The 24688-nt window shown below is 43.0% G+C and overlaps 2 protein-coding genes across 2 annotated transcripts in view; one reads left to right on the top strand and one right to left on the bottom strand.

Moving 5' to 3' along the window:
* Positions 1–11657, bottom strand: part of ZNF425 (zinc finger protein 425) — a 31845-nt gene extending 20188 nt beyond the window's left edge. The window contains 1 exon segment of the mRNA XM_007472084.1: positions 11569–11657. Coding sequence (XP_007472146.1) covers positions 11569–11657 — 89 coding nt within the window.
* The window catches only part of ZNF398 (zinc finger protein 398), a 23390-nt gene continuing 10357 nt past the window's right edge, over positions 11656–24688 (top strand). The window contains exons 1-5 of the mRNA XM_007469857.1: positions 11656–11679; positions 14850–15077; positions 15189–15359; positions 20474–20600; positions 21151–21264. Coding sequence (XP_007469919.1) covers positions 11656–11679; positions 14850–15077; positions 15189–15359; positions 20474–20600; positions 21151–21264 — 664 coding nt within the window. The remainder of the gene's footprint in view (positions 11680–14849; positions 15078–15188; positions 15360–20473; positions 20601–21150; positions 21265–24688) is intronic.

The following is a 24688-nucleotide window of genomic DNA, read 5'->3' as shown; positions in this document are numbered from 1 at the left end:
TCCCCAGCTGCATATTAACAGATGCCTGGCATAAGATTTTGTTTAGGAATCATATTAGCCACTCCCACCTGCCATATGGGGCAAAATGCATCACCTAACAGATTACCCTTTCCCTTCTTTTTTTCTTAAATTTACTTATTTTATTTTATTTATTTTATTTTTGGCTGGATTGGGTCTTCGTTGCTGCTCGCGGGCTTTTTTCTGGTTGCAGTGAGCAGGGGCTACTGTTCTTTGAGGTGCACAGGCTTCTCATTGCATTGGCTTCTCTTGTTGCGGAGCGTGGGCTGTAGGGGTGCAGGCTCCAGTAGTTGTAGCACGCAGGCTCAGTAGTTGTGGTTCACAGGCTCTACACCGCAGGCTCAGTAGTTGTGGCGCATGGACTTAGTTGCTCCATGGCATGTGGGATCTTCCTGGACCAGGGCTTGAACCCATGTGCCCTGAATTGGCAGGCGGATTCTTAACCACTGTGCCACCAGGGAAGTCCACCTTTTCCATTCTAAAGATCTGGCCCTCCTAGTCTTACATTGAGGAAACGTTTCCATGAGCTGTAGTGAACTGAGGAAAAAATATATGTTCGAGGCTCTCTACCCCCGTAACAGCTGGAGAAAGTGTAACAGTGACACAGATGGGGAGTTCCTGAAATAAATCCCCAGGAGGCATCTATAAAATTATAAAATGTGGATTCAGGGGAACTAGCCATGGGGAAAGCTTGGGACCCTGTTGCTTACTCATTGTCTTGTCAAAATTAAATGTTCTATGGTTGCAGTTATACTGTGTTTTGGTGATGGTGACCATTTCTATCTCTTCGGGAATGAAACCTGGAGAAATCCAGTGTCATAGTCTCACTTTGGAAATGATAGAGCGAGCTCCCCTGGGACTTGCAGCACCCCAGACATACGTCAAGCGTTTCCTCTGATGCCTCTCAAAGTAGTCTCTGCAGTGTCCATGCTGAGGAATCCCACAAGTGTGTCAAGTTAGTAAGTGCTTTGTGCTGTGAAAGTGTCAACCTGCTGTATAGCACAGGGAACTCCACTTCACTGTACAGTAGAAACTAACACAACATTGTAAAACAATTATACCCCAATTTAAAAAGAAAAGAGAGATCAATGTAGATATCCTTCTCCATAGGGACAGGAATTTGTTTTGTTCCCTGCTGTATTGCCAGGGTACAAAATCTGATACAGAGTAGGTAAACACATCTTTGTTGTATGAAAGAATATTAAAATCAAAATATGCTGCCACTTTAAGTAAGACTAGAAAGAATAAGTAAAACTCTTCTCTTTAAATTACTTGGGATCTGGATCACTTCCCATAATGAGTTTTACCAAAAGCTTTCATCTGAGAGCATTACAATGGTCTGAAAATTTGCTTGGGAACAATATAAGAAGGAAAGTTTTTTGAGTGTCAGAAAACTCTGTATATCCCACACAAACAAAAATATAATTTTTTATCATAAAAAAGGTCTCGGGCTTCCCTGGTGGTGCAGTGGTTGAGAGTCCGCCTGCCGATGCAGGGGACACGGGTTCGTGCCCCGGTCCGGGAGGATCCCACGTGCCGTAGAGCGGCTGGGCCCGTGAGCCATGGCCGCTGAGCCTGTGCGTCCGGAGCCTGTGCTCCGCAACGGGAGAGGCCACAACGGTGAGAGGCCCGCGTACCGCAAAAAAAAAAAAGGTCTCTGTAAAGAAATGCAAAAGTATAAAGAAAATAAAGTCATACCACCTACGTAAAAAAAAAAAAAAGAAGTCAATGAACCAGAAGTCCCCCAGAGATGATAGCAAAATGCACCGAAAGCGAGGTTGAAGGTTTGAGTTATTATTATTATTATTATTATTAATTAATTTATTTATTTATTTATTTAGGCTGCTCCACGTCTTAGTTGCAGCATTTGGACTCTTAGTTGTGGCATGCATGTGGGATCTAGTTCCCCGACCAGGGATTGAACCCTGGCCCCCTGTACTGGGGGCACAGATTCTTACCCACTGGACCACCAGGGAAGTCCCTGAGTTATTGTTTCTTTCATGAAGACTTCTTCCAAAAATGTGAGGGATTTAAAAAAAAGAAAGAAAGAAAAAACTCAAGAGGGGGGAGGGACTTCCTAAGCAAGGTACCAAACCCCAAAATCATAAAAGACTGAAAATGTCAATTACATAAAACTAAAAAATTTCTGTTTTGCAAGATGCCAAATGGCAGATGTCAAACTAGGGAAAGTATATATAACATATAAAAAATTGCTGTGTTATATAAAGAGTTTGTGCAACTCAACAAGAAAACATCAACAGCTCAACAGAAAAATGTTTTAAATGTGAGCAGTTCACAGAAAAGGAAATTCCCAAGGCTTTTAAGCTTAAGATGTTCAACTTTACTCATAATAAGAGAAATACAAAGTTAAATTAAATGAGATTCCACTTTTTACTTAGGTTGGCAAAGATTTAAAAAGTTCATAATACATTGGGCTACAAATATGGAAGAAAAAAGCACTCTCATACATCTTGGTGAGAATTTGTGAACATGACCTCTATGAAGGACAATTAATTGATAGACGTCAACATTTTATTGTATTTTCTAATTATTTTTGGCTGCACCGCACAGCATTTGGGCTCTTAGTTCCCCAACCAGGGATTGAACCAGCACCCCCTGCATTGGAAGTGCAGAGTCTTAACCACTGGACCACAGGGAAGTCCCTACTTCAACATTTTAAATGTACACACCTTTTAACCCAGCAATTCCACTTCTAGGAATTTTTCCAACAGATGGTTTTGTACCTATGCACAGAGAATTATGTTCCAGGATATCTGTTACTATATTGCTTATAAAAGCAATATTATCTATTTAGACTAGAAATAATCTAAGTGTGCCTCAATAGGGGATTGGTGTCAAGTAAGGAACTACACAGGGTTTTACCCTATTTGCAAGTTCCCAAGTTAGCCTGCCATAGTTTCCATGGATGCTGGACAAGACAGGAGATTCCTGGGTCAGAGACAAAGGACTCTGTTACTCACAGAGCAGGGGGCAGTGTGAGCTTCGTGTTCCGGTCAATTCACTCCTGGGGGTGACAAAATATGGCCCAGGTGGCTAAGGTACACACAATGGACCTGTGCCAAGGAACAGCGAGCCTAGGAGCCCCCAGCTGGGGGTGCCAGATTTAGCAAGTAGAAACACAGATGTCCAGTTAAATTTGAGTTTCAAATAAACAAAAAAGATTTTTTTTTTAAATTTACTTTTGGCTGTATTGGGTCTTTGTTGCTGCGTGCGGGCTTTCTCTAGTTGCGGCGAGCAGGGGCTACTCTTCATTGCAGTGCGCGGGCTTCTCATTGCAGGGGCTTTGCTTGTTGCAGAGCACAGTATCTAGGCACGTGGGCTCAGTAGTTGTGGCTCATGGGCTCTAGAGCTCCGGCTTTGTAGTGGTGGCTCACGGGCTCAGTTGCTCCGTGGCATGTGGGATCTTCCCAGACCAGGGCTCGAACCAGTGTCCCCTGCATTGGCAGGCGGATTCTTAACCACTGCGCCACCAGGGAAGTCCCCCCAAATAATTTTTAATATAAATGTTGCACAGGGCACATTGACACTAAAAATTACGTGTGGTTTATTTGAAGTTCAAATTTAATTGGGCCTCTTATATTTAATCTAGCAATCCTATGTTAATCTTGTAAGGGGGATGTTACTGGACTGTCCAACCTCTGACCTGGAGGAAGACAATATCTTTACTATCTTTGTCAAGAAAAAAATCTGCCCTCTCCCCCAGGGGGAGACATGGTCTCTGTCCTCCCAGGTTGTTTGCATACACATTCCCTTGAAATGAAACAGTTTTATCCAGTCCAGGATACAAACTGTTACAAGACATGTAGAAGCACCATGGAGAATTGCCCACCAAAAATTCACAGAAACTATGGAGTAAAAAACATGTATGTCATATGGTTGACATAGGGATGAAACCTGATGGTTGTGTAAACAAATAATAATCACTAGTTCATTTTCAGTTTCCTTACCTAATTGCTGTTTTAAATTTTTTGCAAGCTTCTTTTATGATTTCATTTAGTTTGTCAACCTAATTTTCTGCATCTGCACTCTGCTCCCCACTTTACCACATTTTAAGATCCAACAGCACTGCCCCTCATGTACTTTTCTGAATATCCCATGCTGAGCACACCTCTGGGACTTTGCATGGCTCTTCATTCTGATTGGAATGACCATCTCCTGTTCCTGGGACAGCTGATAACTTCTATTTTCCTTCAAGACTCAGCTATCATGTCAACTTCTCCAGGAAACCTTCCCTGAAACTCCCAGGACACAGAAAAAGTTTCTTTCCTATATGCTACTTACTATAGCTGCTTTTATTTCATGTTTATATCTGTTGTGGGTTGGACTATATCCCCCCTCCCCCCCCACACACAAAAGACATGTTGAAGTCCTAACCCCTGGTATCTGTGAACGTGACCTTATTTGGAAATAGGTTCTTTGCAGATGTGATTAAGATGTTAGTTAAGATGAGGTCGTATGGGGGCTTCCCGGGCTTCCCTGGTGGCGCAGTGATTGAGAGTCCGCCTGCCGATGCAGGGGACGCGGGTTCGTGCCCTGGTGCGGGAAGATGCCACGTGCCGCGGAGCGGCTGGGCCCGTGAGCCATGGCCGCTGAGCCTGCGCGTCCGGAGCCTGTGCTCCGCAACGGGAGGGGCCACAACAGTGAGAGACCCGCTTACTGCAAAAGAACCAAAAAAAAAAACAAACATAAAAACAAACAAACAAAAAGATGAGGTCGTAAGGGAGTAGGGTGGGCCCTTAATCCAATATGACTGGCGTCCGTATAAGAAGAGAAGAGAAGCAGAAACACAGAGGCAAAGGGAGGACACTATGAGTGGACGGGGGCAGAGACTGGAGTGATGACAGTGATGTCTCTACAAGTCAGGGAACACAAGGATTGCCAGCAAATCCCAGAAGCTAGGTAGAAGCAAGGAACGACTCTCCCTAGAGCCTCAGAGGGAACATGGCCCTGCCAACACCTTGATTTCAGAATTATAGCCTCCAGAACTGTGGGAAACTAAATTTCTGTTGTTTTAAGCCCCCCAGCTTGTAGTACTTTGTTATGGCAGGCCTAGGAAATGAATACAATGTCACATAATTACACAATATGCATTGAGTTGAAATTATTTGCTTTCTTGCCACCTCCCGCTGCTAAGTAAAGCTACAGCCCCACGAGGAAAGTTTACCTTATTCCACTCTTTATCCCCTGTACAATATCTGGCACATGGAGGCACTCATAAATGATTGTAAAACGTGAAAGAAACGTTATAGTGTCAATGATCATTGTTGACTTTTCCAAAACCCAAAAGTTCTTAATCAGTTTACACTTGGCAGTGAAAAGACAATTTTGCATATCATTGAATGTTTCAAATTGTGATGTCTTCTCAGTGAAAAATCTATAACCATCTTCAGCCATCTCTGATTGGTGGGCTCTCTCTTCTTACCTCATTCAGGTAACAATTTCACATTAATATTTGGTTTAAAGGCAATATGGGGAGTTCCCTGGTGGTCCAGTGGCTAAGACTCCACGCTCCCAATGCAGGGGGCCCGGGTTCGATCCCTGGTCAGGGAACTAGATCCCACATGCCGCAACCAAGACCCTGAGCAGCCAAATAAACAAATAAGTAAATATTTTTAAAAAATATGCGGGGAAGTATTTCAGCAGTCAAGAACTTGGGCTGTGGATAAACAACAAGGCCCTACTGTATAGTACAGGGAACTGTATTCACTATACTTTTATAAACCATAATGGAAAAGAATATACAGATGTATAGCTGAGTCACTTTGCTGTACAGCAGACATTAAACACAACATTGTAAATCAACTATATTTCAATAAAATTAAAAGAAATAAACAACTTGGACTGGGAACTCAAAGGAACTTGTATTTGAATCCCTACTTGTCCACTTCTTAGTCCTGTGACCTTGGGCAAATTATTTGACTTTTAAGGCATGTTATCTCTATTATAGAATAGTTGAGAAGATTAGATCATATAATACATGTAAAGAGCATAGCATGGCCCCTGACATTTGGTACTCAATAAATGTTAGTTGTTATTGCTATAAAGAGATCATGAAAGGGAAAGACGTTAATATAATTTTTCCCACAACTAGAAGAAAATGTAAGACTATTTTTGTAGTTTTGGAGTAACATGGCAAAACACAAATTTAGAAGGCATGAAGGGAAACACACTGACAGATTTGACTACATAAAAATAAACTTGGGGAATTTCCTGGTGGTCCAGTCGTTAGGACTCCACGCTGTCACTGCCGAGGGGCCAGGTTCAACCCCTGGTCAGGGAATTAAGATCCCACAAGCTGCGTGGCGTGGCCAAAAAATAAAAAGTAAAATAAAAAATGTAAAATAATAAATAAATAAAAGCTAAACTTTGGAACATTAAAAGACACAACAACAGCAACAAAAACAAAAGTGAGAGTTATGTATTGCTGGTGGGAATGTAAATTGGCATAACTTCTCTGGATAGCCACATATCTCAAGAGTCTAAAATAATCATGCCCTTGCCCAGTAATCTCTCACTCCTGGCAACTGCATCTAAGAAAACAATCAAAAAAGCTTATAAAAATTATAAGCAGAATCATCTTAAATTTATGTTGTGGTAAAAATTAGAACCTACATGTATAAATAAATTATTAAACACCTGTACAGTGAAGTAATATGTAAACATTTCATTTATGTTTTAGAAGAATATTTAATGCTAGGGAAGATATTCAAGTGTATTCAGTAATAAAGGCAGCTTGCAAAACAGTACTTATGGTTCCAACTATGTTAAACAAACAAACAAATATACATAGAAGAAAGAGGCCTGGAAGGATAGACACCAAAATGCTGAGTGATTATCTCTGAATAGTGCAGTTATAGGTGGCTTTTGTCTTCTTTATAATCGCTGTATACTTCAAATATTCTGCAAAGCACAGAAAAAGAATAATAAACGTGAATGGAGAAAGACAAAATGAAAAAGTAAAGGCGTCAGCTTCAGAATTCTGGTAACCATTGGTAGTAAAAATAGAAAATATTTTCAACCTATTTATATCATATAAAAATATTTAAATAAAAAATAACATCCATACTTCCAATCGAGATGGATAATAGACTTGGAAATTTCCATCTACAATCACAGTAATCTGGTCACTGCACAACTGCCAGGCCTTTCACATATGCCCAGACGAGAACTACGTGCACATGTACTGCGGGTGCACTATTTTCTATTTGGCTTCAAGTTCAGTGTTTGGCCAAATTCTGCTGTTCAGCTGTGGTGTTCAGCCTTGGCCCCTGCAAAGTGGAATAGTTGAATGCTTACTCAATGCCATTTCTGGCATCCTTAAACTTGTACATGAGTAAGACTGTGCTGTTGGGTAGATTTCCATCATATCCCATCAGTGCATCAATCTTCAGTAACATAAACATGGCATGTCATGGACCTAGAGACTGTCCTACAGAGTGAAGTAAGTCAGAAGGAGAAAAACAAATATTGTATACTATCACTTACATGTGGAATCTAGAAAAATGGTACAGATGAACTTATTTGCAAAGCAGAAATAGAGTCACAGATGTGGAGAAAAAACTTAGTTACCAAGGGGGAAGGCGGGGATGGGACCAACTGAGAGATTGGGATTGACATATATACACTACTATGTATAAAATAGATAACTAATGAGAACCTACTGTATAACACAGGGAACTCTACTCATTGCTCTGTGGTGACCTAAATGGGAAGGAAACCTAAAAAAAGTGGATATATGTATAGGTATAACTGATTCACTTTGCTGTACAGCAGAAACTAATACAACATTGTAAAGCAACTATACTACAATAAAACGTAATTTTAAAAGAACATGGCATATCAGTCATTGTTAGTATATGAATATCTGCTCTCAAATTTAAATACTTGAAATTCTAGATGTAACTAGAAGTGCAAAATCCGATGATGTGCTTTATATGTTGAAATGCTAACAATTGAGGTATATATGAATGTATTTTTAATATTGCAAAAGTAAAATGCTACAATAATTATTGAGGATTATGAAAGGTGCTGATTTTATGTAATAAATGAGAACTTTCAGATAGTTAAATATCAACAGTTAATGTGAATATTGAGAGAATGTCATCCAGATAACTTAAAAAATATATATATCCTTTTTGAACCTACAGATGTTCATAAAAATATAAATATGACCACAGGGCAAAACTAACAAAGATTAGATTGTATCACAATTCTAATTACTGTAGAATTATTTGGTGCAATTGCATTCATAACACTAAGTAATCTTTAGAAACTAATGTTTAATTAAATTCCATTTGGTCTGTTAATCCTAAAAAAGAAAAAGCCCTATTTGGTAATTTTTCACATATTAGGAGGGTGAAATTAAATGCAGAATGTCAACATGGCTACCTCAAAATTTCACAAGGACAAAAAAAAGTCATGTACAAGACATATATGATTAATCATCTTTGATTGAGACATGATTAAAAATAGAGAGGGAGCCTGGAGAAAAAGGAGAAAGGAGATAAAATGAGACACCCAAAATACATTTCTTCTCTCTAAACAACGGACTTTACAAGAATGCTTTTAATTAGACAATGCCTTGTGCTTTGGGATCTGTGAAGGGTAATATTTTTTAAAGCTTGTAGAAATAATTACTGTAGACTGATAACCATTTTAAGCTGTTGAAGAGAAAGGATTTTTTTAGATTTGCCCAAGCTATGAATTCTAAATATTGATTTATTTTAGAAAACATTCCTAAAAACTTTTTCCTGATTTATATTTTGTTGTACACAAAAAGGTATTGAAATTATGAAATATGCTACCACAGTACGTATATGGTATGTGTGACATTTGGACATGAAGAATCAACCTTACTTTTTTTAGGTTTGACAACATAGAGGATTAATGAATAATTCAACTATGTTTCCTCTTTCCTTACTTGATGAACAATTCCCGGGTCTCACACACATAGTGAATTTGACTTTGAGAAACATTTATGGAATGTAAAATCTGTAAAGAGAAATGCACAAAATTATTGACTACAGAAAAAATATGGTAAAGGCTATGGGTACAAGCATATAATTTGTTTACTCCCTTCAGTTCTATATTCAGAAAATGGTTATAGCTTAAAAAGATGTAATAGAAAATGAGTGGCTTCAAGCAGAAAGATTGTAGGCTAGTTCCACAATTTTTCTTCAACCAATAACAAATTTTGTTAAACAAGAACCTTTGAAATTGTCTTGTCGTGTACATATGCAAAATATTTAAACAAGATAGAACAACAGCTATTACATCCGTCAAAGGCTTATAGAATAAAGAAGGCCTTAATTCTGTATTTTCCAGAGAACGTTACCAACGTAGCAAGACTTACTAATAACCAATGGTGATTTGCATGGAAAGCAGTTTGTTTGCTGGAACTTGCTGAATAAATTGATGTGCCTTGAGAATGCAAGTGTTTCCTACATCATTGCTGCTGAAAAAAGATTTCCTTTTGATTCTACTCTAAGGAAGATGCTGAAATTGATGTGCATACAAGGAAAGCCAAGATGCAGATGGAAACTTCAATTATTTTCTTAACTTGAAAACCAGTTAAATTGCTCCATTGTCCCATTTCTAGATCCGAAGTTTAAGAACAAATTTTTCTCCAGTGAGTATGTATAGTGGCAAGAACAGGCTAAAATATTCGAAATTAGAAATTAGGGACTCCCCTGGTGGCGCAGTGGTTAAGAATCCGCCTGCCAATGCAGGCGACACAGGTTCGCCCTCTGGTCCGGGAAGATCCTACATGCCGCGGAGCAACTAAGCCTGTGCGCCACAGTTACTGGAGCCCCGTGCTCCGCAACAAGAGAAGCCACCACAATGAGAAGCCCACGTACTGCAAGGAAGAGTAGCCCCCTCTTGCAGCAACTAGAGAAAGCCCATGCATAGCAACGAAGACCCAATGCAGCCAAAAATTTAAAATAAAATAAAGTAAAAAGATATTTAAAAAAGGAATTAGAAATTAAAAATATGAGGATGGCCATCTTAAATCTGCTTCTGAAAATATGTATTTTCTTGAAACAGTGCACAAAACTTCAGTCAGCGAAATTGCTTCGATGAAATGCTATCACCATCCCCCCAAATTTTCAAGGCTAAGAATTAAAAAAGAGAAAATCTTTACCTTAATAAGCTCCTATTAGAAGAAAGAATATTTAATGGTAATGTTACCATATTATACTGGCAGAACTAGACCTATGCCCCAAGAAGCTCAGTTGAAAGTATCTTATTTAGTAATACAATTGTTTCTATTTAATGGTCATAGGAGTGTCCAGCAGTTGCTGTTCTTGCCTTATAAGTTCAAACTTTAAATTTTTTAAAGTTTTAATTACTACATTTTTAATAATAAAATTACAAAAATGAATTTCCTTTCCAAGAAAATTCAGATTTCCCCCCTCTTTTCTAGAAGTTAATTTGATTATGGTGATATTCTGATTCAGAGAATAGAAATTTTTTTAACATCTTTATTGGAGTGTAATTGCTTTACAATGACAGTTTTTTACCATCATTCACCATTTGACCAAAATATATATTAATTTGAGGTAGACCTCAAATTACATACTGCAGGTGTAGCTACAGTCTAAAAATAGCTTAGTAGGCTCAAGAGCAGGCCCAACAGGACGGTTCTCATACTTTTGTGATTTATAGCTTCTTTAACTGTTATGGGCATTGACGATTCATTTGCTGAAATACAGGTTTGCGAGGACTTTGGGTCACGTTCAGCCTGTTTGAAAGGAGGGCCTTGCTGGAAACTCAGGGTTATGTGGTTGTCTTACTGTAACATACGCTCTGTCAGCCTTAGATACACAACCTCCGTAGATAGCACTTGGTTCTTTGCTGTCCGTTAGCACAGACCCAGCAAACCCCAACTTCAATAATCCGAGATATAAGAACGACTGTAGTTTTGGTCCTAACACTGGCCACGTGGGATGTGAACCGCTTCCCCTTGGGAGCCACATTTGCAATTTCTGCAAGTGATGAACGTCGTATTCATCACATTTCTGTGCCTCATGGTCTCTGATCCTAACCCACTGTCTCCCTATTCCCTGTCCGGCACCTGGCCCTCGCACTCCGCCCATTTCCACCTTCCTGCATCGGACTGCCCTCCCTCTGGCGCCTCCCTTCAGACGGGGCCTGCTGATTGGGCCTCCAGGAAGAAAAACACTTCCCAGAATGAGCCCTGGTTTGTGGCTGGGCCCTAAGCACCAATCTGTTGAGCACTCTCGGGGTTTGTGAGAAAACAAGACCCACTTAGTTCCGTTCAACAAACCGTTCGCGAGCGGAGCCGAGCGAAGCCCGGCCAGCCGGTGGGGCGCAAGTGGCCGCCGGGGCCGGCAGGGGGCGCGCTGCCGCGGCGGGCGGGCGGCGCGTCTAGGCCCGAGCGGTCCCCGGGGTGCGCTCAGTGCCCACAAAGCGCCAGCTGAGGGGCCGCTGCGGGCTGAGCGCGGCTGAGCCTGCCCGCCACCTGAGCTCCACCGGCCGGGAAGGCAGGGCCGGGCGGGCGCCGCCTACGGAGAGGCCGGGGGGTGGCCTGCGTGGGGCAGCGCGGAGGCGGCGGTAGCGGCGGCGACTCCGGCCCGGGCCGGACAGCGCAGGACCATGGCCGAGGCAGCCCCGGCTCCGGTAAGGGCGGCCTGCGCGCTGAGCGCAGTGAGCCCGGGAGGGTCGGGGCGCCTAGGGCTCTGCGGTCGGACCCGAGGGAAGGGAGGAGGGCGGGGAGCCCGGCCTGTCAGGCTCGGGGCCCCGGAGCGGGGCGCAGCCCGGACGGCCGAGCCCAGACACCCACCGGCGTCCCGCCGGCAAGGGAGGGGCCTGGGGGGGACCCCAACGCCGAGCGCGGGTCTGGGACAGCTCGCCCTCCCCCATCGTTGGGTCCCTGCGCCTGGGTGTGAGGCCCCGGCTCGCCCATCCCGTTTGGAGGTTTCCAGTGGAGAGAGCCTCTTACACCAATGGAAGAGGAATGAGTGCAGCGATCCTCGCCTGGTTCCAGCCTCGCTCCTGCCTGCCGGACGCGGGGCAGTGGGGTTGGCTTGGTTTGGGGTTTTCATCAGCCATTCTCCAGCCCTGGGAGCCGACCCCACAGTCACCCTCTTGGCCGCCTCCGTGAGCCTCGCGCAGCCACAGATGCCGTGGTGACGGCAACACTTAGGTGTGTTGAAGGACCGCCGGAGGACAGGGATCCCCAGTGCCCAGCCCGTGACGATGCCGGACACGCAGGAGGCCCTCCGTCGGGATTGCAGAGTGAACGAGTGGTGCAGGTTCAGAGGGAGGGATTACCTTCTGCGTGTTTTATTCGATACGCGGATGTTTACTGCAGACCTGCCGCGTGCCAAGCCCGCTCCGTCAGTTGCTAAGCCTGCAGAGCTGACCAAGACAGTCGCTGCACACAAGAGCCGTGCAGAACCAGCAGGGACTAGTCAAGTAACAGGACCGGAAACGATGCCTTGGATTTGCCAGCTGAGAAGCCTCTGCTCACCCCAAAGAGAGTCATTGTAGTGGATCAGGAGCCAGACTGGCCTCCAGAGTAGTGACCCGAAAGTGAGGGGCGGGGGGAGAAGAGGAGGAAAAAGGGAGCAGCAGCAGTGGGGGTGGGGGATCGAGCAGAGGGAATGTCATCTGTGCCCTCAGACCTATTTTTTCCTTTTGGATCTTGTTTTTCAATGTGGTAGAGATGATCATGTGTCTATATGCCAGCCCTGTCCAATAGAAACATCATAGAAGCCATGTACATAACCTTAAATTTTCTAGCAGTCACATTTTATTTATTTATTTATTCATTCATTCATTCATTCATTCCCGGTGGCCTGCTGAGCCCTTGGCAGTGAAAGCGCGGAGTCCTAACCACTGGATGCTAGGGAATTCCCAGTAGTCACATTTTAGAAGTAAAGAGAAATTGATGAAATGAACTTTAATGATATGTTCTATTTAACCCAAGGCTTACAAAATATTTCAGTGTGTGATTAGTATTAAGAAATTATCGATGAAGTTTTACATTTTCTCCCCATACTCAGTCTTCAAAATCTGGTGTGTATTTTTTACTCATGGCACATCTCAATGAAAATAAATGCATCTCAAGTGTCCAGTAGCCACATGTGGCTACCATATTGAACAGTGCAGGTCTGTCCCATGGAGAAGACCCAGGAGAGATCGAAACATTGACCATAAACAAGAGAAAAGATTCGTGTACCTAAAAATGTGGAAGGAGGTGGCATTCAGAGCATAAAGTGGAGAGATTCATTTTAAATAGGATGAACCTTTTTCCTGAGGGAAGGAAAGAAGAAAGCATGGACTAAGCTACTGATGAGTTTGAAGTGGGAAGGAGGGTGAAGAAAAAGAAAAGAAAGAGGAGAACGTTGAGAGAGTTGAGGTCTAATAATGCTAACCCTCTTCTCAAAGTAGTAGGCCGTGTCATCTCCTGAGAGTGAGGCGCCCGCAGCGGACCGGAGTCTTCCCGCTCAGCCTGCGCTGCCTGAAGCCGCAACAGCAACATCACCTTGTTTTCAATGCAAACTCCCAGTTTTCCTCCCCGACCTACTGAATCAGAGTCTTGCGTTTTAGCAGGACCTCCAGATGATGCTGAGGCTCATTAGTTTGAGAAGCGCTGTACTAAAAGCTGGAGAGGGCCAGGGGCTTGTGGTGGCCACGCTGTGGAATGGGAAGCGGAACGTGGGGCGCAGGGCAGTGCTGAGTCCCTGCTGAGCTTAGAGACCGTGGGTGTGTGGTGACACCAGTTTACCTGGTTGTATGACTTCATTTCGTAGGGCTTCCCAGCCTGCTTCCAGGAACAGAGAATGAGAACAATTGAACTGATTCAAAGCCGGGGGTTAGCCGAGCAGGTGAGGCAGAAAGGCAGACGAGTGAAGGGGTTGAAGTTAGCTGAAATGATCAGCTAAGGAAGAAAGCAAAGCCCGGAGCAGGCCGGTAAACCAGGAGCAAATGGAACGGTCAGGGGTTCAGTGGGATTGAGGAGCAGGTAAAAGGATAAAAAGGTAGTGGGAGAGCTGCAGAGACCGGAGGTTGCGGCCAAAGAGCCGGTTATCAAACTCATAGAGTCAGAAGGCTTTGCAGAGGTCATCCTCATCCAACCTCCTGTTTCTTGTAGGAGTTTCATTTTCTGTACACTCTTTGTTCCAAGGTATGCTCAGTGAGGAGGCAGCCTGTTATGTTCTTGGAAAGATCTAGTTCAAATAGGCCAGAGTTTACGTTCCTGAAAATTTCATGTTGGTGCTAGTTCGGCCCTCTGGAGTAACACAGTATAGTGTAACAAGTATGTCCTGCCTCCTGTTTTATAACCCTCAAATATTTGAAAATAGCTGTCATGCTTTCTTCACACTCAACATTCTCAGCTTATTCAGCTACTACTGAATGATATGGTTGTGGCTTGTCAGCAGGGTGATGGATGGGGCCGGAGCCTAAGTCAGTAATTAAGGGGTTTATCAGAAGGGCACCAAGCTCGCTGAAACCTGGAAAGATCCTGATGCACTTAGAGCTTTTCCAGAGACAGAGGATGCAGCAGCAACCTGGCCTCTGGGTGACTGGCTCTGTGCCAGGCTGCTTCTTGATCCAGTTTCACCTGTTCACTGTCTTACCTACTCCATCCCTCAACCACCAAAGCAATTCTCTTGGCTTTTGATGTCAATGAGCTCCATAAAGATGAGGCTTATGCAGGCACTACTAATACTATATTTAGATTAATCTCCGCTGGCCACTCAAGCAGCACTTATCTCATTTTAGTTCGGATTAGGGCTCCTTCTAACACTCAATGTCTCGTCTCCTCTCTCCACTGCACACAGACTTCTGAATGGGACTCCGAATGCCTTACGTCCCTGCAGGCGCTTCCTCTTCCCACACCCCCAGCAGCAAATGAAGCACACCTGCAGACTGCGGCCATCTCCTTGTGGACAGTGGTGGCGGCCGTGCAGGCTATCGAGAGAAAGGTGGAGGTCCACAGCCGGCGACTCCTGCACCTGGAAGGACGGACAGGGACGGCCGAGAAGAAGCTGGCCAGCTGCGAAAAGACAGTGGCTGATCTCGGGAACCAGCTGGAGGGCAAGTGGGCGGTGCTGGGGACCCTGCTGCAGGAGTACGGCTGCTGCAGGACGGCCGAGAAGAAGCTGGCCAGCTGCGAAAAGACAGTGGCTGATCTCGGGAACCAGCTGGAGGGCAAGTGGGCGGTGCTGGGGACCCTGCTGCAGGAGTACGGGCTGCTGCAGAGGCGTCTGGAGAACTTGGAGAACCTGCTGAGGAACAGGAACTTCTGGATCCTGCGGCTGCCCCCCGGTATTAAAGGAGATATCCCAAAGGTAATACCTCCACTTCTGCGTGCAAAGTGCTACCACTAGACCTTAGACTATTAGCAAGGGGTAGTCTTGGTCAATCAGTTTGGCTGAAGGAACCAAGAAGTTGTTTTGTGTTTTATCTATTTTGGAAGCATTCCATGTTCAATTTAGTGATCACGTGAAGCATCAAACTTCAGATTGGAAAACTCTTCCCAATCCAAAGTTGGCTATCCGGCAGATGGATTTTTTTCTCTTTTGCTTTCTCCCGCCCATTACCCCCAAGTCACTTTTTTCTTATTAACCTGTCTGCTACAGTCTTGGTTGGAAACAAAAGTAAATATTATTTAAATCAGTCAATCTGAATTTGTTGGCAATTCTGGTAAAAGAAAAAAGGTTAGAGGAGGACAGAGGAAGGGATGTGGAGTTAAGTGGTTAATATAAGGTTTGGGGCTGTCTGTGGGTCTAGCATCCACATGGATCCTGTCCTTCCGCATCCTTTACAGAGTGCGCCACAGTGCTAGGGCCCGGCCTTTCTGAAGGGAATAGTCCCTAAAACAACAGGAAATAAACATCATTCTTGAGCTATGGAAGACAGCCTCGAGGCAGCTAGTTTCCAAACATGCCCGTTTATTTATTCATTCATTCAACAAATACTTCTTGAACACTTAGTATTTGCTTGATATCTACTTCCTGAAGGCACAGCAGTGAACAATTCTTGCAAGCTCCCCTGGAGCTTAAATTTTAGGGGGAAAGATAATACAAACAAACAAAATAAATCCATTTAAGTACTTTGATAAAAATAAAAGTGCTATCTGGTGATTTATTTTTTAGATTGGATGTCACAGAAGGTCTCATAAAGTAGCTAATTTTTAGGCTGACACTAAATGACAGGAAGGAACCTACTGGGAGAAGATCTGAGGAAGAGCTTCCCAGGTGTAAAGAATACCTGGTGCAATGTCCCAAAGGCACAAACAAACTTGAAACACTGAGGGGAAGGAAAAGGACCAGGTGGCTGTTGTGCAGTGAGTAAGTGGAGCACGGCTCGAGAAGCAGGGGGCAGCTCATTTAGGGCAGTTTTTCAGCCCTAGCTGTACAGGAATCACCTGGGGGGCTTTTAAAATTTTGATGGGCATCACATCTAGAGGTTCTGACTTAACAGGTTCAGGATGGGGCCTAATCATTAATCTTAAAACTCCATAGATAATTCTAATATGCAACTACGGTTGTGAACCACTGACATAGGGCATTGGAGACCGAGGTAAGGAATGTGGACTTTAACTTGGGTGTAATGGGAAGATTGGGGGATTTTTTAGCGGAGGAGTTATATCTGGTCTGTATTTTGAAAGAATCTCTTTGGCCGCTCTGGGCCGAATGGGTCATGGGGGTAAGAACAGAAGCAGGGAGAAAACAATAAGGCAGATGTAATAGTAGGAGGGCCGAGAGTGGCTTGAGTGAGGGTGGCAGCAGTGGAGATGGAGACAAGTGGACAGATTCAGGCTGTTTTGATGGTAAAATTGACGGTAGGACTTACTAATGGGAATTAGGGAATGAGGAATTAAGAACAAGAGCTGTAAATTAACTGTGATAATTTACTGAGCACTTACTGTTGTAACTGCTTTAGTTACTTTAATAAGACTCCTAACTTGCCCAAGCTCATACAGTCAGTAAGTATAAATGCTGGAGTTGTACGGTGACCCAGTTGGCTCCAGAGTGTATGCTCTTAACCACGGGCTCTTAGGCTTTTGACTTGAAGGACTGGATGGATGGTGTTGGCATTTACAGAGTTGGGGATGCTTCAGGGTGGGAAGGAATTAGTTCTCCTTTGGCAGCATTGGTTTGAGATGGCTGGGATACATTCAGGAGAGATGTTAAGTGATCTTCGAAGCCCAAAGGCGAAAAATATTTGGAAATCACTGACGTACAGCTTATTTCACTGAGCATGACCTCTCCCAGGTTCATCCATGTTGGAGCAGGTGTCACAATTTCCTTTTTAAGGCTGAATAATATTCCATTTCTCTCACAATTTTAAAGGCATTGGTCCTTTGTCTCATAACATCAAATGCCATTGATGAAAAGTTTAATAACAAATCAATTCTCATTCGTTTGTAAGAAATCTCTTTTTTCTCTCTCTGGAAGATTTTATCTTCTATTTGTACTTGGTTTTTCTAAAATTTGTTGAGGATGTGTCTGGGTGTAGGTCTTTTAAAATTTTTGTTGGGCACTCGGTGTGACCTTTCAGTCAGAAGACTGATATGTTTTCCACTCTGGAAAATTTTCTTCTGTGATTCTATTTTTATAATTTTTCATTTCCCCCTTTCACATTTTTTTCTGTTCTCTTTCTGGAATTACTGTTTGACAGATGATGGATTATTGTCTTTGTGTCTTTAACTTTTCCTTCATATTTTTCACCTTTTAAACTAGAGTTCTGTGACGTTTCCTTCCAGCCTTTCTTTTATTTTAACAAGTATATATTTAATTTTCCAGAATATTTATTTTCTCCTTTTTTTAAAGCAGCCTGAATTTTTTTTTTAATGAGTGCAGTATCTACTTGAATGTCTCTGAGAATATGTATTAGAGCTTTTTTTTAAAAAAAATTCTCTAGGATTGTTTGTAGTGTGTGTTCATCTTGATGCTCTTAGTTTTACTTTTTCAATATTGAGTAATCCTTGGTTGTTTGTAGGTTAATTAAGAGGTTAATTTGAGGAAGCTGGCGTGTTTTCTGTGCCACCATGTAAGTCTGTTTAACCAAAGGATCTTTCCTTTGCAGGAGAGGCTCTCTCCATCAGTGCCCGATATAGGTGGGCTTCACTTTAAGGTGCTGTGCAAGGAGCAAACAGGCAGTGCGGGGGCCACCCAGAGGCCAGGAGTAAGGTCTTACTCTAAGTTGTCAGCACCGCACTGGGACTGGGTGCTGTCTCCAGGCAGGTTTTTTTGTTCTTTTTAAATATTTAATGGCTGCGTTGGGTCTTCTTTGCTGCGCACGGGCTTTCTCTAGGTGTGGCGAGCGGGGGCTACTCTTCGTTGCGGTGCGTGGGCGTCTCATTGCGGTGGCTTCTCTTGTTGCGGAGCACAGGTTCTAGGCCCGCAGGCTTCAGTAGCTGTGGCTCAAGGGCTCAGTAGTTGTGGCTCGAGGGCTCTAGAGCGCAGGCTCAGTAGTTGTGGCGCATGGGCTTAGTTGCTCTGCGGCATGTGAGATCTTCCCGGACCAGGGCTCAAACCCGTGTCCCCTGCATTGGCAGGTGGATTCCTAACCACTGTGCCACCACGGAAGCCCTCCAGGCGGGTTTTAAAATTTCTTTAGAGTTGAGGTCTGGGTTTCAGCTTTGGGATAAATGCTGCTTTCCCAGGGCTGATGAGGACAAGGCAGGGGGCCCTGCTATTCTGGAGTCTGGTCGACCTCCAGACTGCAGTTTATAACCAGTAACCCCTACTCAGCATCTCTGCCAGCTTTGAGCTTGGAATTCCCTGGATTCCTTACTGCAGTCCTTTCCTGTGTGTTGTCAGAGATGCAGCTTCCTCGTACCTTAGACCCCAGCACAGGCGCATCCTCTAGGTCTCAGTGAGAAACTCATCAGAAATTCTGATCTAGTGATGGCCTCTCCTTCTCATTCTTGGTGCTGGTATTTAGTCCCCCTCCTGCTCTTACTTACTGTCATTTCAGTGGAACTCTGGGTGGAAAGGGAAGTACATGTGTGTTTAGTTCACAATCTTGAACCGGAAGCCCATCTCAATCCTTTATTTTTGTCATTATTTTATCACATGTGTTTCTTTGGTAAGCTATTACAAATCTTTTGTGTAGTGAGATTAGATAAAAAATTAACTATTGAGCATCTACGTTTGCCTCAGTTGGTTTTAGATGCTGAGCAGGATGTAAAATGAATAATTTATGGTTCTAGCTCCTAAGGAACAAAATTTATGGTTGGGGAAGAAAAGATGACACAAATGAAGCAATTAGAGAGAAATTAATTGCCTCATAGAATTGTATAGACCTTTGTATTTTAAAGGATATGTTAAGTTTATGAAGATGAGTATCTTTTTATTGAATTTTTTAATTTGGGGAAAAAAGTATATGTATATATATTAGTCACGCGGAGTCTTTCTTGCTCTTGGATATTTCTTTTCCCGTAGCATCCTGTTTTTATTTTATGGGTTTAATATCTCTCGAATCTTTATGGGATTACTAATTAAGGTATTTAAAAAAATTCTGTTGCCTAGGTATTTCTATTTTTTCCACAGTTATTTTTTTCCCTCCTTTTATTTTAGTGTTTCTTGATCATGTGGCAGGATTTCTCTAAATGGTTACTGATACTTAGAAATAAGCTCATATTTAAGAATAAAACTGTTGAAAGCTGTCAGGCAGGAAAAGGAAGAGCTAGCCGTTATGCCGATGGCAGAAGGAGAAGAGCTTCACTCTAGGGGATAGTGCCCGTACTTGGTCCCTTAATTCCCCAGGCAACTCTTGTATTTCTTTCCAGAGAAACATATCCATTTGCCTGTGGATTAGCTCCTAGCTTTAGACAGAATGGTGCTGGAAGGTGGGAGAATTCTGTTCTGCATATGACCGTTTCCTTCATAAAACCTTGACTCCAACTAGGCAGAATCTATAACTGTTCTCTGAATGCACTCTCCAATGTTCCATGCTTAAATGTTCTTCCCATTCACATTAGGCCTGTTTATAACCTACCTGTCTTTTAGGACTGGCCAAAGTCCCATCTTTTCTAGACTCATCCCAACCCCATTATAGCTCTGTTTCCAAAATTTCTTGTCCATGTCATTAATTTGAGTATAGTCATATGCTCCTTTTAGGCAGAAACGATATATTGATAATCTTGGTGCTTAGGATAAGCCTTGTACTTGATGGATATTCACAATATGTAGAGTTCTGTGAATCAAATCCTGCTTTGCATTTGTACCTACCTCTATGAGTGACTGTTTACACTCTCCTAGAACTCATAGCCCTAAAGTTTATCCCAGTGAAAACACTGTCAACTCTTGGAGGTTAGATCTGTGTCTTAAATGTTGCCTGTATCCTTTCAGCATCTCACATAGGTCTTTTTGTAACTAGTAGGCATTTAGAAGAGATTTATTGAATGGTTAAATTGCAGTGAGAGAAACTAACCCCAGTGTTGTAATTTCAGGTGCCTGTGACATTTGATGACATCTCCATCTACTTTTCCACTCCAGAGTGGGAAAAATTAGAAGAATGGCAAAAGGAACTTTACAAGAATATCATGAAGGGCAACTACGAGTCTCTCATTTCCATGGGTGAGGCTAAGTTGGCACCTTTTGAATGAGGTGACAGCAGCTCCATGAAGTCCCAGAATGGTCCCTTTTCCTCCAGTGTCCTCATTTTCACTCTGTCCTCACACACTTCTGGTTCCAAGCGAAAGATTTCCAGTTCACCCTTGCTAAATAGGAAATCATGATCTCTCCTTCTGCCAAATCATGGGACAGAGAATGAAGTTCAAGGTTATGGGTTATGGGTGTGCCAGCTGCAGTGGTTTCCATGGTATCCTTCACTTTGAAAGGGCCTTGCCTCTCCTCCTTGAGGCACACTCACTCTTACTCGATGGAAGTAGCAGGCGGTGCCCAAGTAGCACATGTGCCTTTCCCACACCTCACCTCTCCTCTTACCTGTTTCCTAATAGATAGCGTCCATAGTTGGAGGTGAATGGATGGGGGGAGGTGATCTAGACTCTAAAAGAAATTCCCTGGGCCTGTGCACCTCACAGCCTTCAGTTCAGCTTTTATGGCCATTAGTTGTCATCCTCATTTATCACTTTGTCATACCCTCTTTCCCATTTTCCTCTCCTAGATTATGCCATGAATCAACCTGATGTCTTATCTCAGATTCAGCCAGAAGGGGACCATAATACAGAGGACCAGGCAGCGCCAGAGGAAAGTGAGATTCCCACAGATCCCACTGAAGGTGAGTGAGAGAAGAGAGTATGCACTCCTTGTCTCCCTTTCCTGGTCAGAGATGATGGCTCAGAACTAAGGTAAGCAGGGCTTGGGGCTTCTAGAGCCTCTCAGTCCTAAAGCAAGTAGGCTGCGAATGGGTCATTAGGCATTTAAATAGAGCTTAGAGATAACCTTGTCCGAGGCCTTTGCTCATCAGTACCACACACCTAAGGGCTATTGAGGGAATGTGTGCCCAGCTGTTCAGAAGTGCTAAGGGGCTGGGAGTCTGCCTGGTCCCTCGGGGACACACTTAACTGGCAGACCCTGATGGCATCCACCTGGGCAAAGTGGATTTTGCCCAATTTGGGAGCCAGCTATCATTAGTTAACTCTCCCTAGTGTTTTTGGTTGGCAGCTCCTTGATATTGTGTGGGGAAGACTGCTAGTCAAAGTCCAGTTGTATTATTTCTCTCAAGTCCCACCTCTGTTATCAGAAGAATCTCATGCAATTTTTGTTCTTTGATAGATAGAAAGCTCACAGAAAATTCATCCTCCAGACATGTCTATTAGATGAACTTCTCTGACAACCCACCCCCGCCCCATACACTGTTATTTTTTCTAACATTTTATTATGAAAATTTTCAAACAATCAGAAAAGTTGAAATAATTTTACAGTGAACACCTAGATGCCCATCACCTAGCTTCTATCACTAACATTTTACTGTACTTCCCTATTACATATATATCCGTCCCTGCATCCCTCTATCCCTGCATCAATACATCTTGTTTTTCATGTATTTCAAAATCAGTACAGATATCAATACATTTCCCCCTAATTAGTTCAGCATGAATATCATTTACCTAGAGTTCAATATTTGTTTATATTTTTTCTTTTGATGTAAATTTTTCTTTTTAATTTTATTTATTTATTTATGGCTGCGTTGGGTCTTCGTTGCTGTGCGTGGGCTTCCTCTAGTTGCGGCGAGTGGGGGCTACTCTACATCGTGGTGCGTGGGCTTCTCATTGCAGTGGCTTATCTTGTTGTGGAGCATGGGCTCTAGGTACGCAGGGTTCAGTAGTTGTGGCGCAGGGGCTCTAGAGCGCAGGCTCAGTAGTTGTGGCCCACGGGCTCAGTAGTTGTGGCTTGCGGGCTCTAGAGCACAGGCTCAGTAGTTGTGGCACACGGACTTAGTTGCTTTGCGGCATGTGGGATCTTCCCGGACCAGGGCTCGAACCCGTGTCCCCTGCATTGGCAGGCAGATTTTTAACCACTGTGCCACCAGGGAAGTCCCATTCTCTGAGTTTTGAGCAATGTATATATTTGCTACCCACTATTATTAAGAATGTGTAGGTGATTGTATTTAGGCAGTGTAACAGGTTGAATTTTATTAATCTCTATATCATGGATATAAATAATGAGTCTAAAATCATATCACAAGTAAAGATGGGTTATTTGATTGCAGAAAAATTCGTTATTGGAAATGGCTCCTTGGTCACCTTTGTTAGTTACATGACACAGTCCTCAGTGAGAAAAAATGAATGTATCATTTTATTGTTTGGGGATGAATGGAAAAGGTATAAATAATTTGGTTTTGAGATTATATATGAAAGTTTGATTTAGCTTCCATCTTGTCAATTTATATTTACCTTGGTTTTTAAGACTCTGTTTGTGGGGACTTCCTTGGTGGTCCAGTGGTTGAGACTTTGCCTTCCAGTGCAGGGGTGTGGGTTTGATCCCTGGTTGAGGAGCTGAGATCCCACATGCCTCGGGGCCAAAAAACCAAAATGTAAAACAGAAGCAATATTGTAACAATTTCAATAAAGACTTTAAAAGTGGTCCACATCAAAAAAAAAAAATCTTAAAAAAAAAAGACTCTATTTTTTGGGTAGTCACTCTTTATACTTTAATACATTTTTATTTAGAATTAACAGTGTAAGCATTGCATTTATTTAGTACTCTGGTTTTATTCTTTAGAGTTTTAGCTTGCATTGGTGATTACCAACCTAGATATTTACTGGAACTTGAGGATAGAAGTCATATAATTTGGACTGATCAATATATAGCCTTTAAAAAATTCATATGTTTCTAACGTTTAGAACCCTTAATATTTTCCTCCTTTTAGGTTTAATTATATTTTAATGCCTTTTTATTCATTTAATTCAGTTGTTTTCTTTTGGTTGCTCAAATTGTCAACAAGTGAGAGGACTTTAAAACTATCTGCTGGGCTTCCCTGGTGGCGCAGTGGTTGAGAATATGCCTGCCAATGCAGGGGACACAGGTTCGAGCCCTGGTCTGGGAGGATCCCACATGCCGCGGAGCAACTAGCCCCGTGAGCCACAATTACTGAGCCTGCGCGTCTGGAGCCTGTGCTCTGCCACGAGAGGCCGCGATAGTGAGAGGTCGGCGCACCGTGATGAATAATGGCCCCCCGCTTGCCGCAACTAGAGAAAGCCCTCACACAGAAATGAAGAGCCAACATAGCCATAAATAAATAAATAAATAAAATTAAAAAAACAAAAACGAAAAAAACTATCTGCTGTGTCTCCTGTGTCCTTCTAGTACTGCCTCAGTACTCGTTTTCTTAAAAAAATATGTTCCAGGCTGTGTTGGGATTTCCAAGACTTCTCCTAGGCCCAGTAATTTGCTGGAAGGACACACAGGACCCGGCATATAGTCATGCTCAGGGCTGAGATTCATTACAGTGAAAGGACACAAAGCAAAATCAGCAAAGGTTAAAGGCACTCAGGGCAAAGTCTGGAGGGAACCAGGGGCCAGCTTCCAGAGTCCCCTTTCCGTAGAGTCTCATAGGACACACTTAATTCCTCCAGCGATGAGTTGTGACAACACGTGCAGTGTGTTGTCACCCAGAGAAGCTCTCTGGGGACTCAGCACCCAAGGCTGGTCACGTAGGCACCCTCTGTCTGGCATGTACCAAGATTCCAGACTCCCAGAATGAAAGTGGATGTTCAACATAAACCACAGTTTGTACAGACAGCTTAGGGCCCAGTGAGGCACTCAACATATAGGAAAGTTTGATATCAGCACAGGGAGCTATTTGCCAGCCAAGCGCCAACCTTGCAAGCAGGCCTCCTAAGGATAGGCAGTCTCAGGACTGCTGTGTTAACAGGAGCCTATTTTAGATTTTCCTTCTCCTAACACATTAAAAAAGTCCTGGTTCCTTTCGGTGGAGAATAGTATTAATTGTCTGGTCATCAAGGTGCATAACAGACTGTCCACACGGATGCCAGGTAGATACTAATGCTGGGCCACTTTAGTGACAGAACTAATAAAGTATTTTTTTAATAGATTATTCTTCACTTTAACCATTTATATCATTTTTAACATCTTGTTATTATAAAAAAGAAGATTCAAAACTTTTCATTTTTGAGCAAGCAGCTTCTCTCTTCTTTAACATCATCATGTTTGTTTAATTTTTTTTTTTTTTTTTTTTT

This window comes from Lipotes vexillifer, unplaced genomic scaffold, assembly GCF_000442215.2.
Source record: "Lipotes vexillifer unplaced genomic scaffold, Lipotes_vexillifer_v1.1 scaffold472, whole genome shotgun sequence".
NCBI classification, from domain to species: Eukaryota; Metazoa; Chordata; class Mammalia; order Artiodactyla; family Lipotidae; genus Lipotes; species Lipotes vexillifer.
The sequence above is the reverse complement of the archived record's forward strand: the minus strand, read 5'-3'. Positions and strand labels throughout refer to the sequence as shown.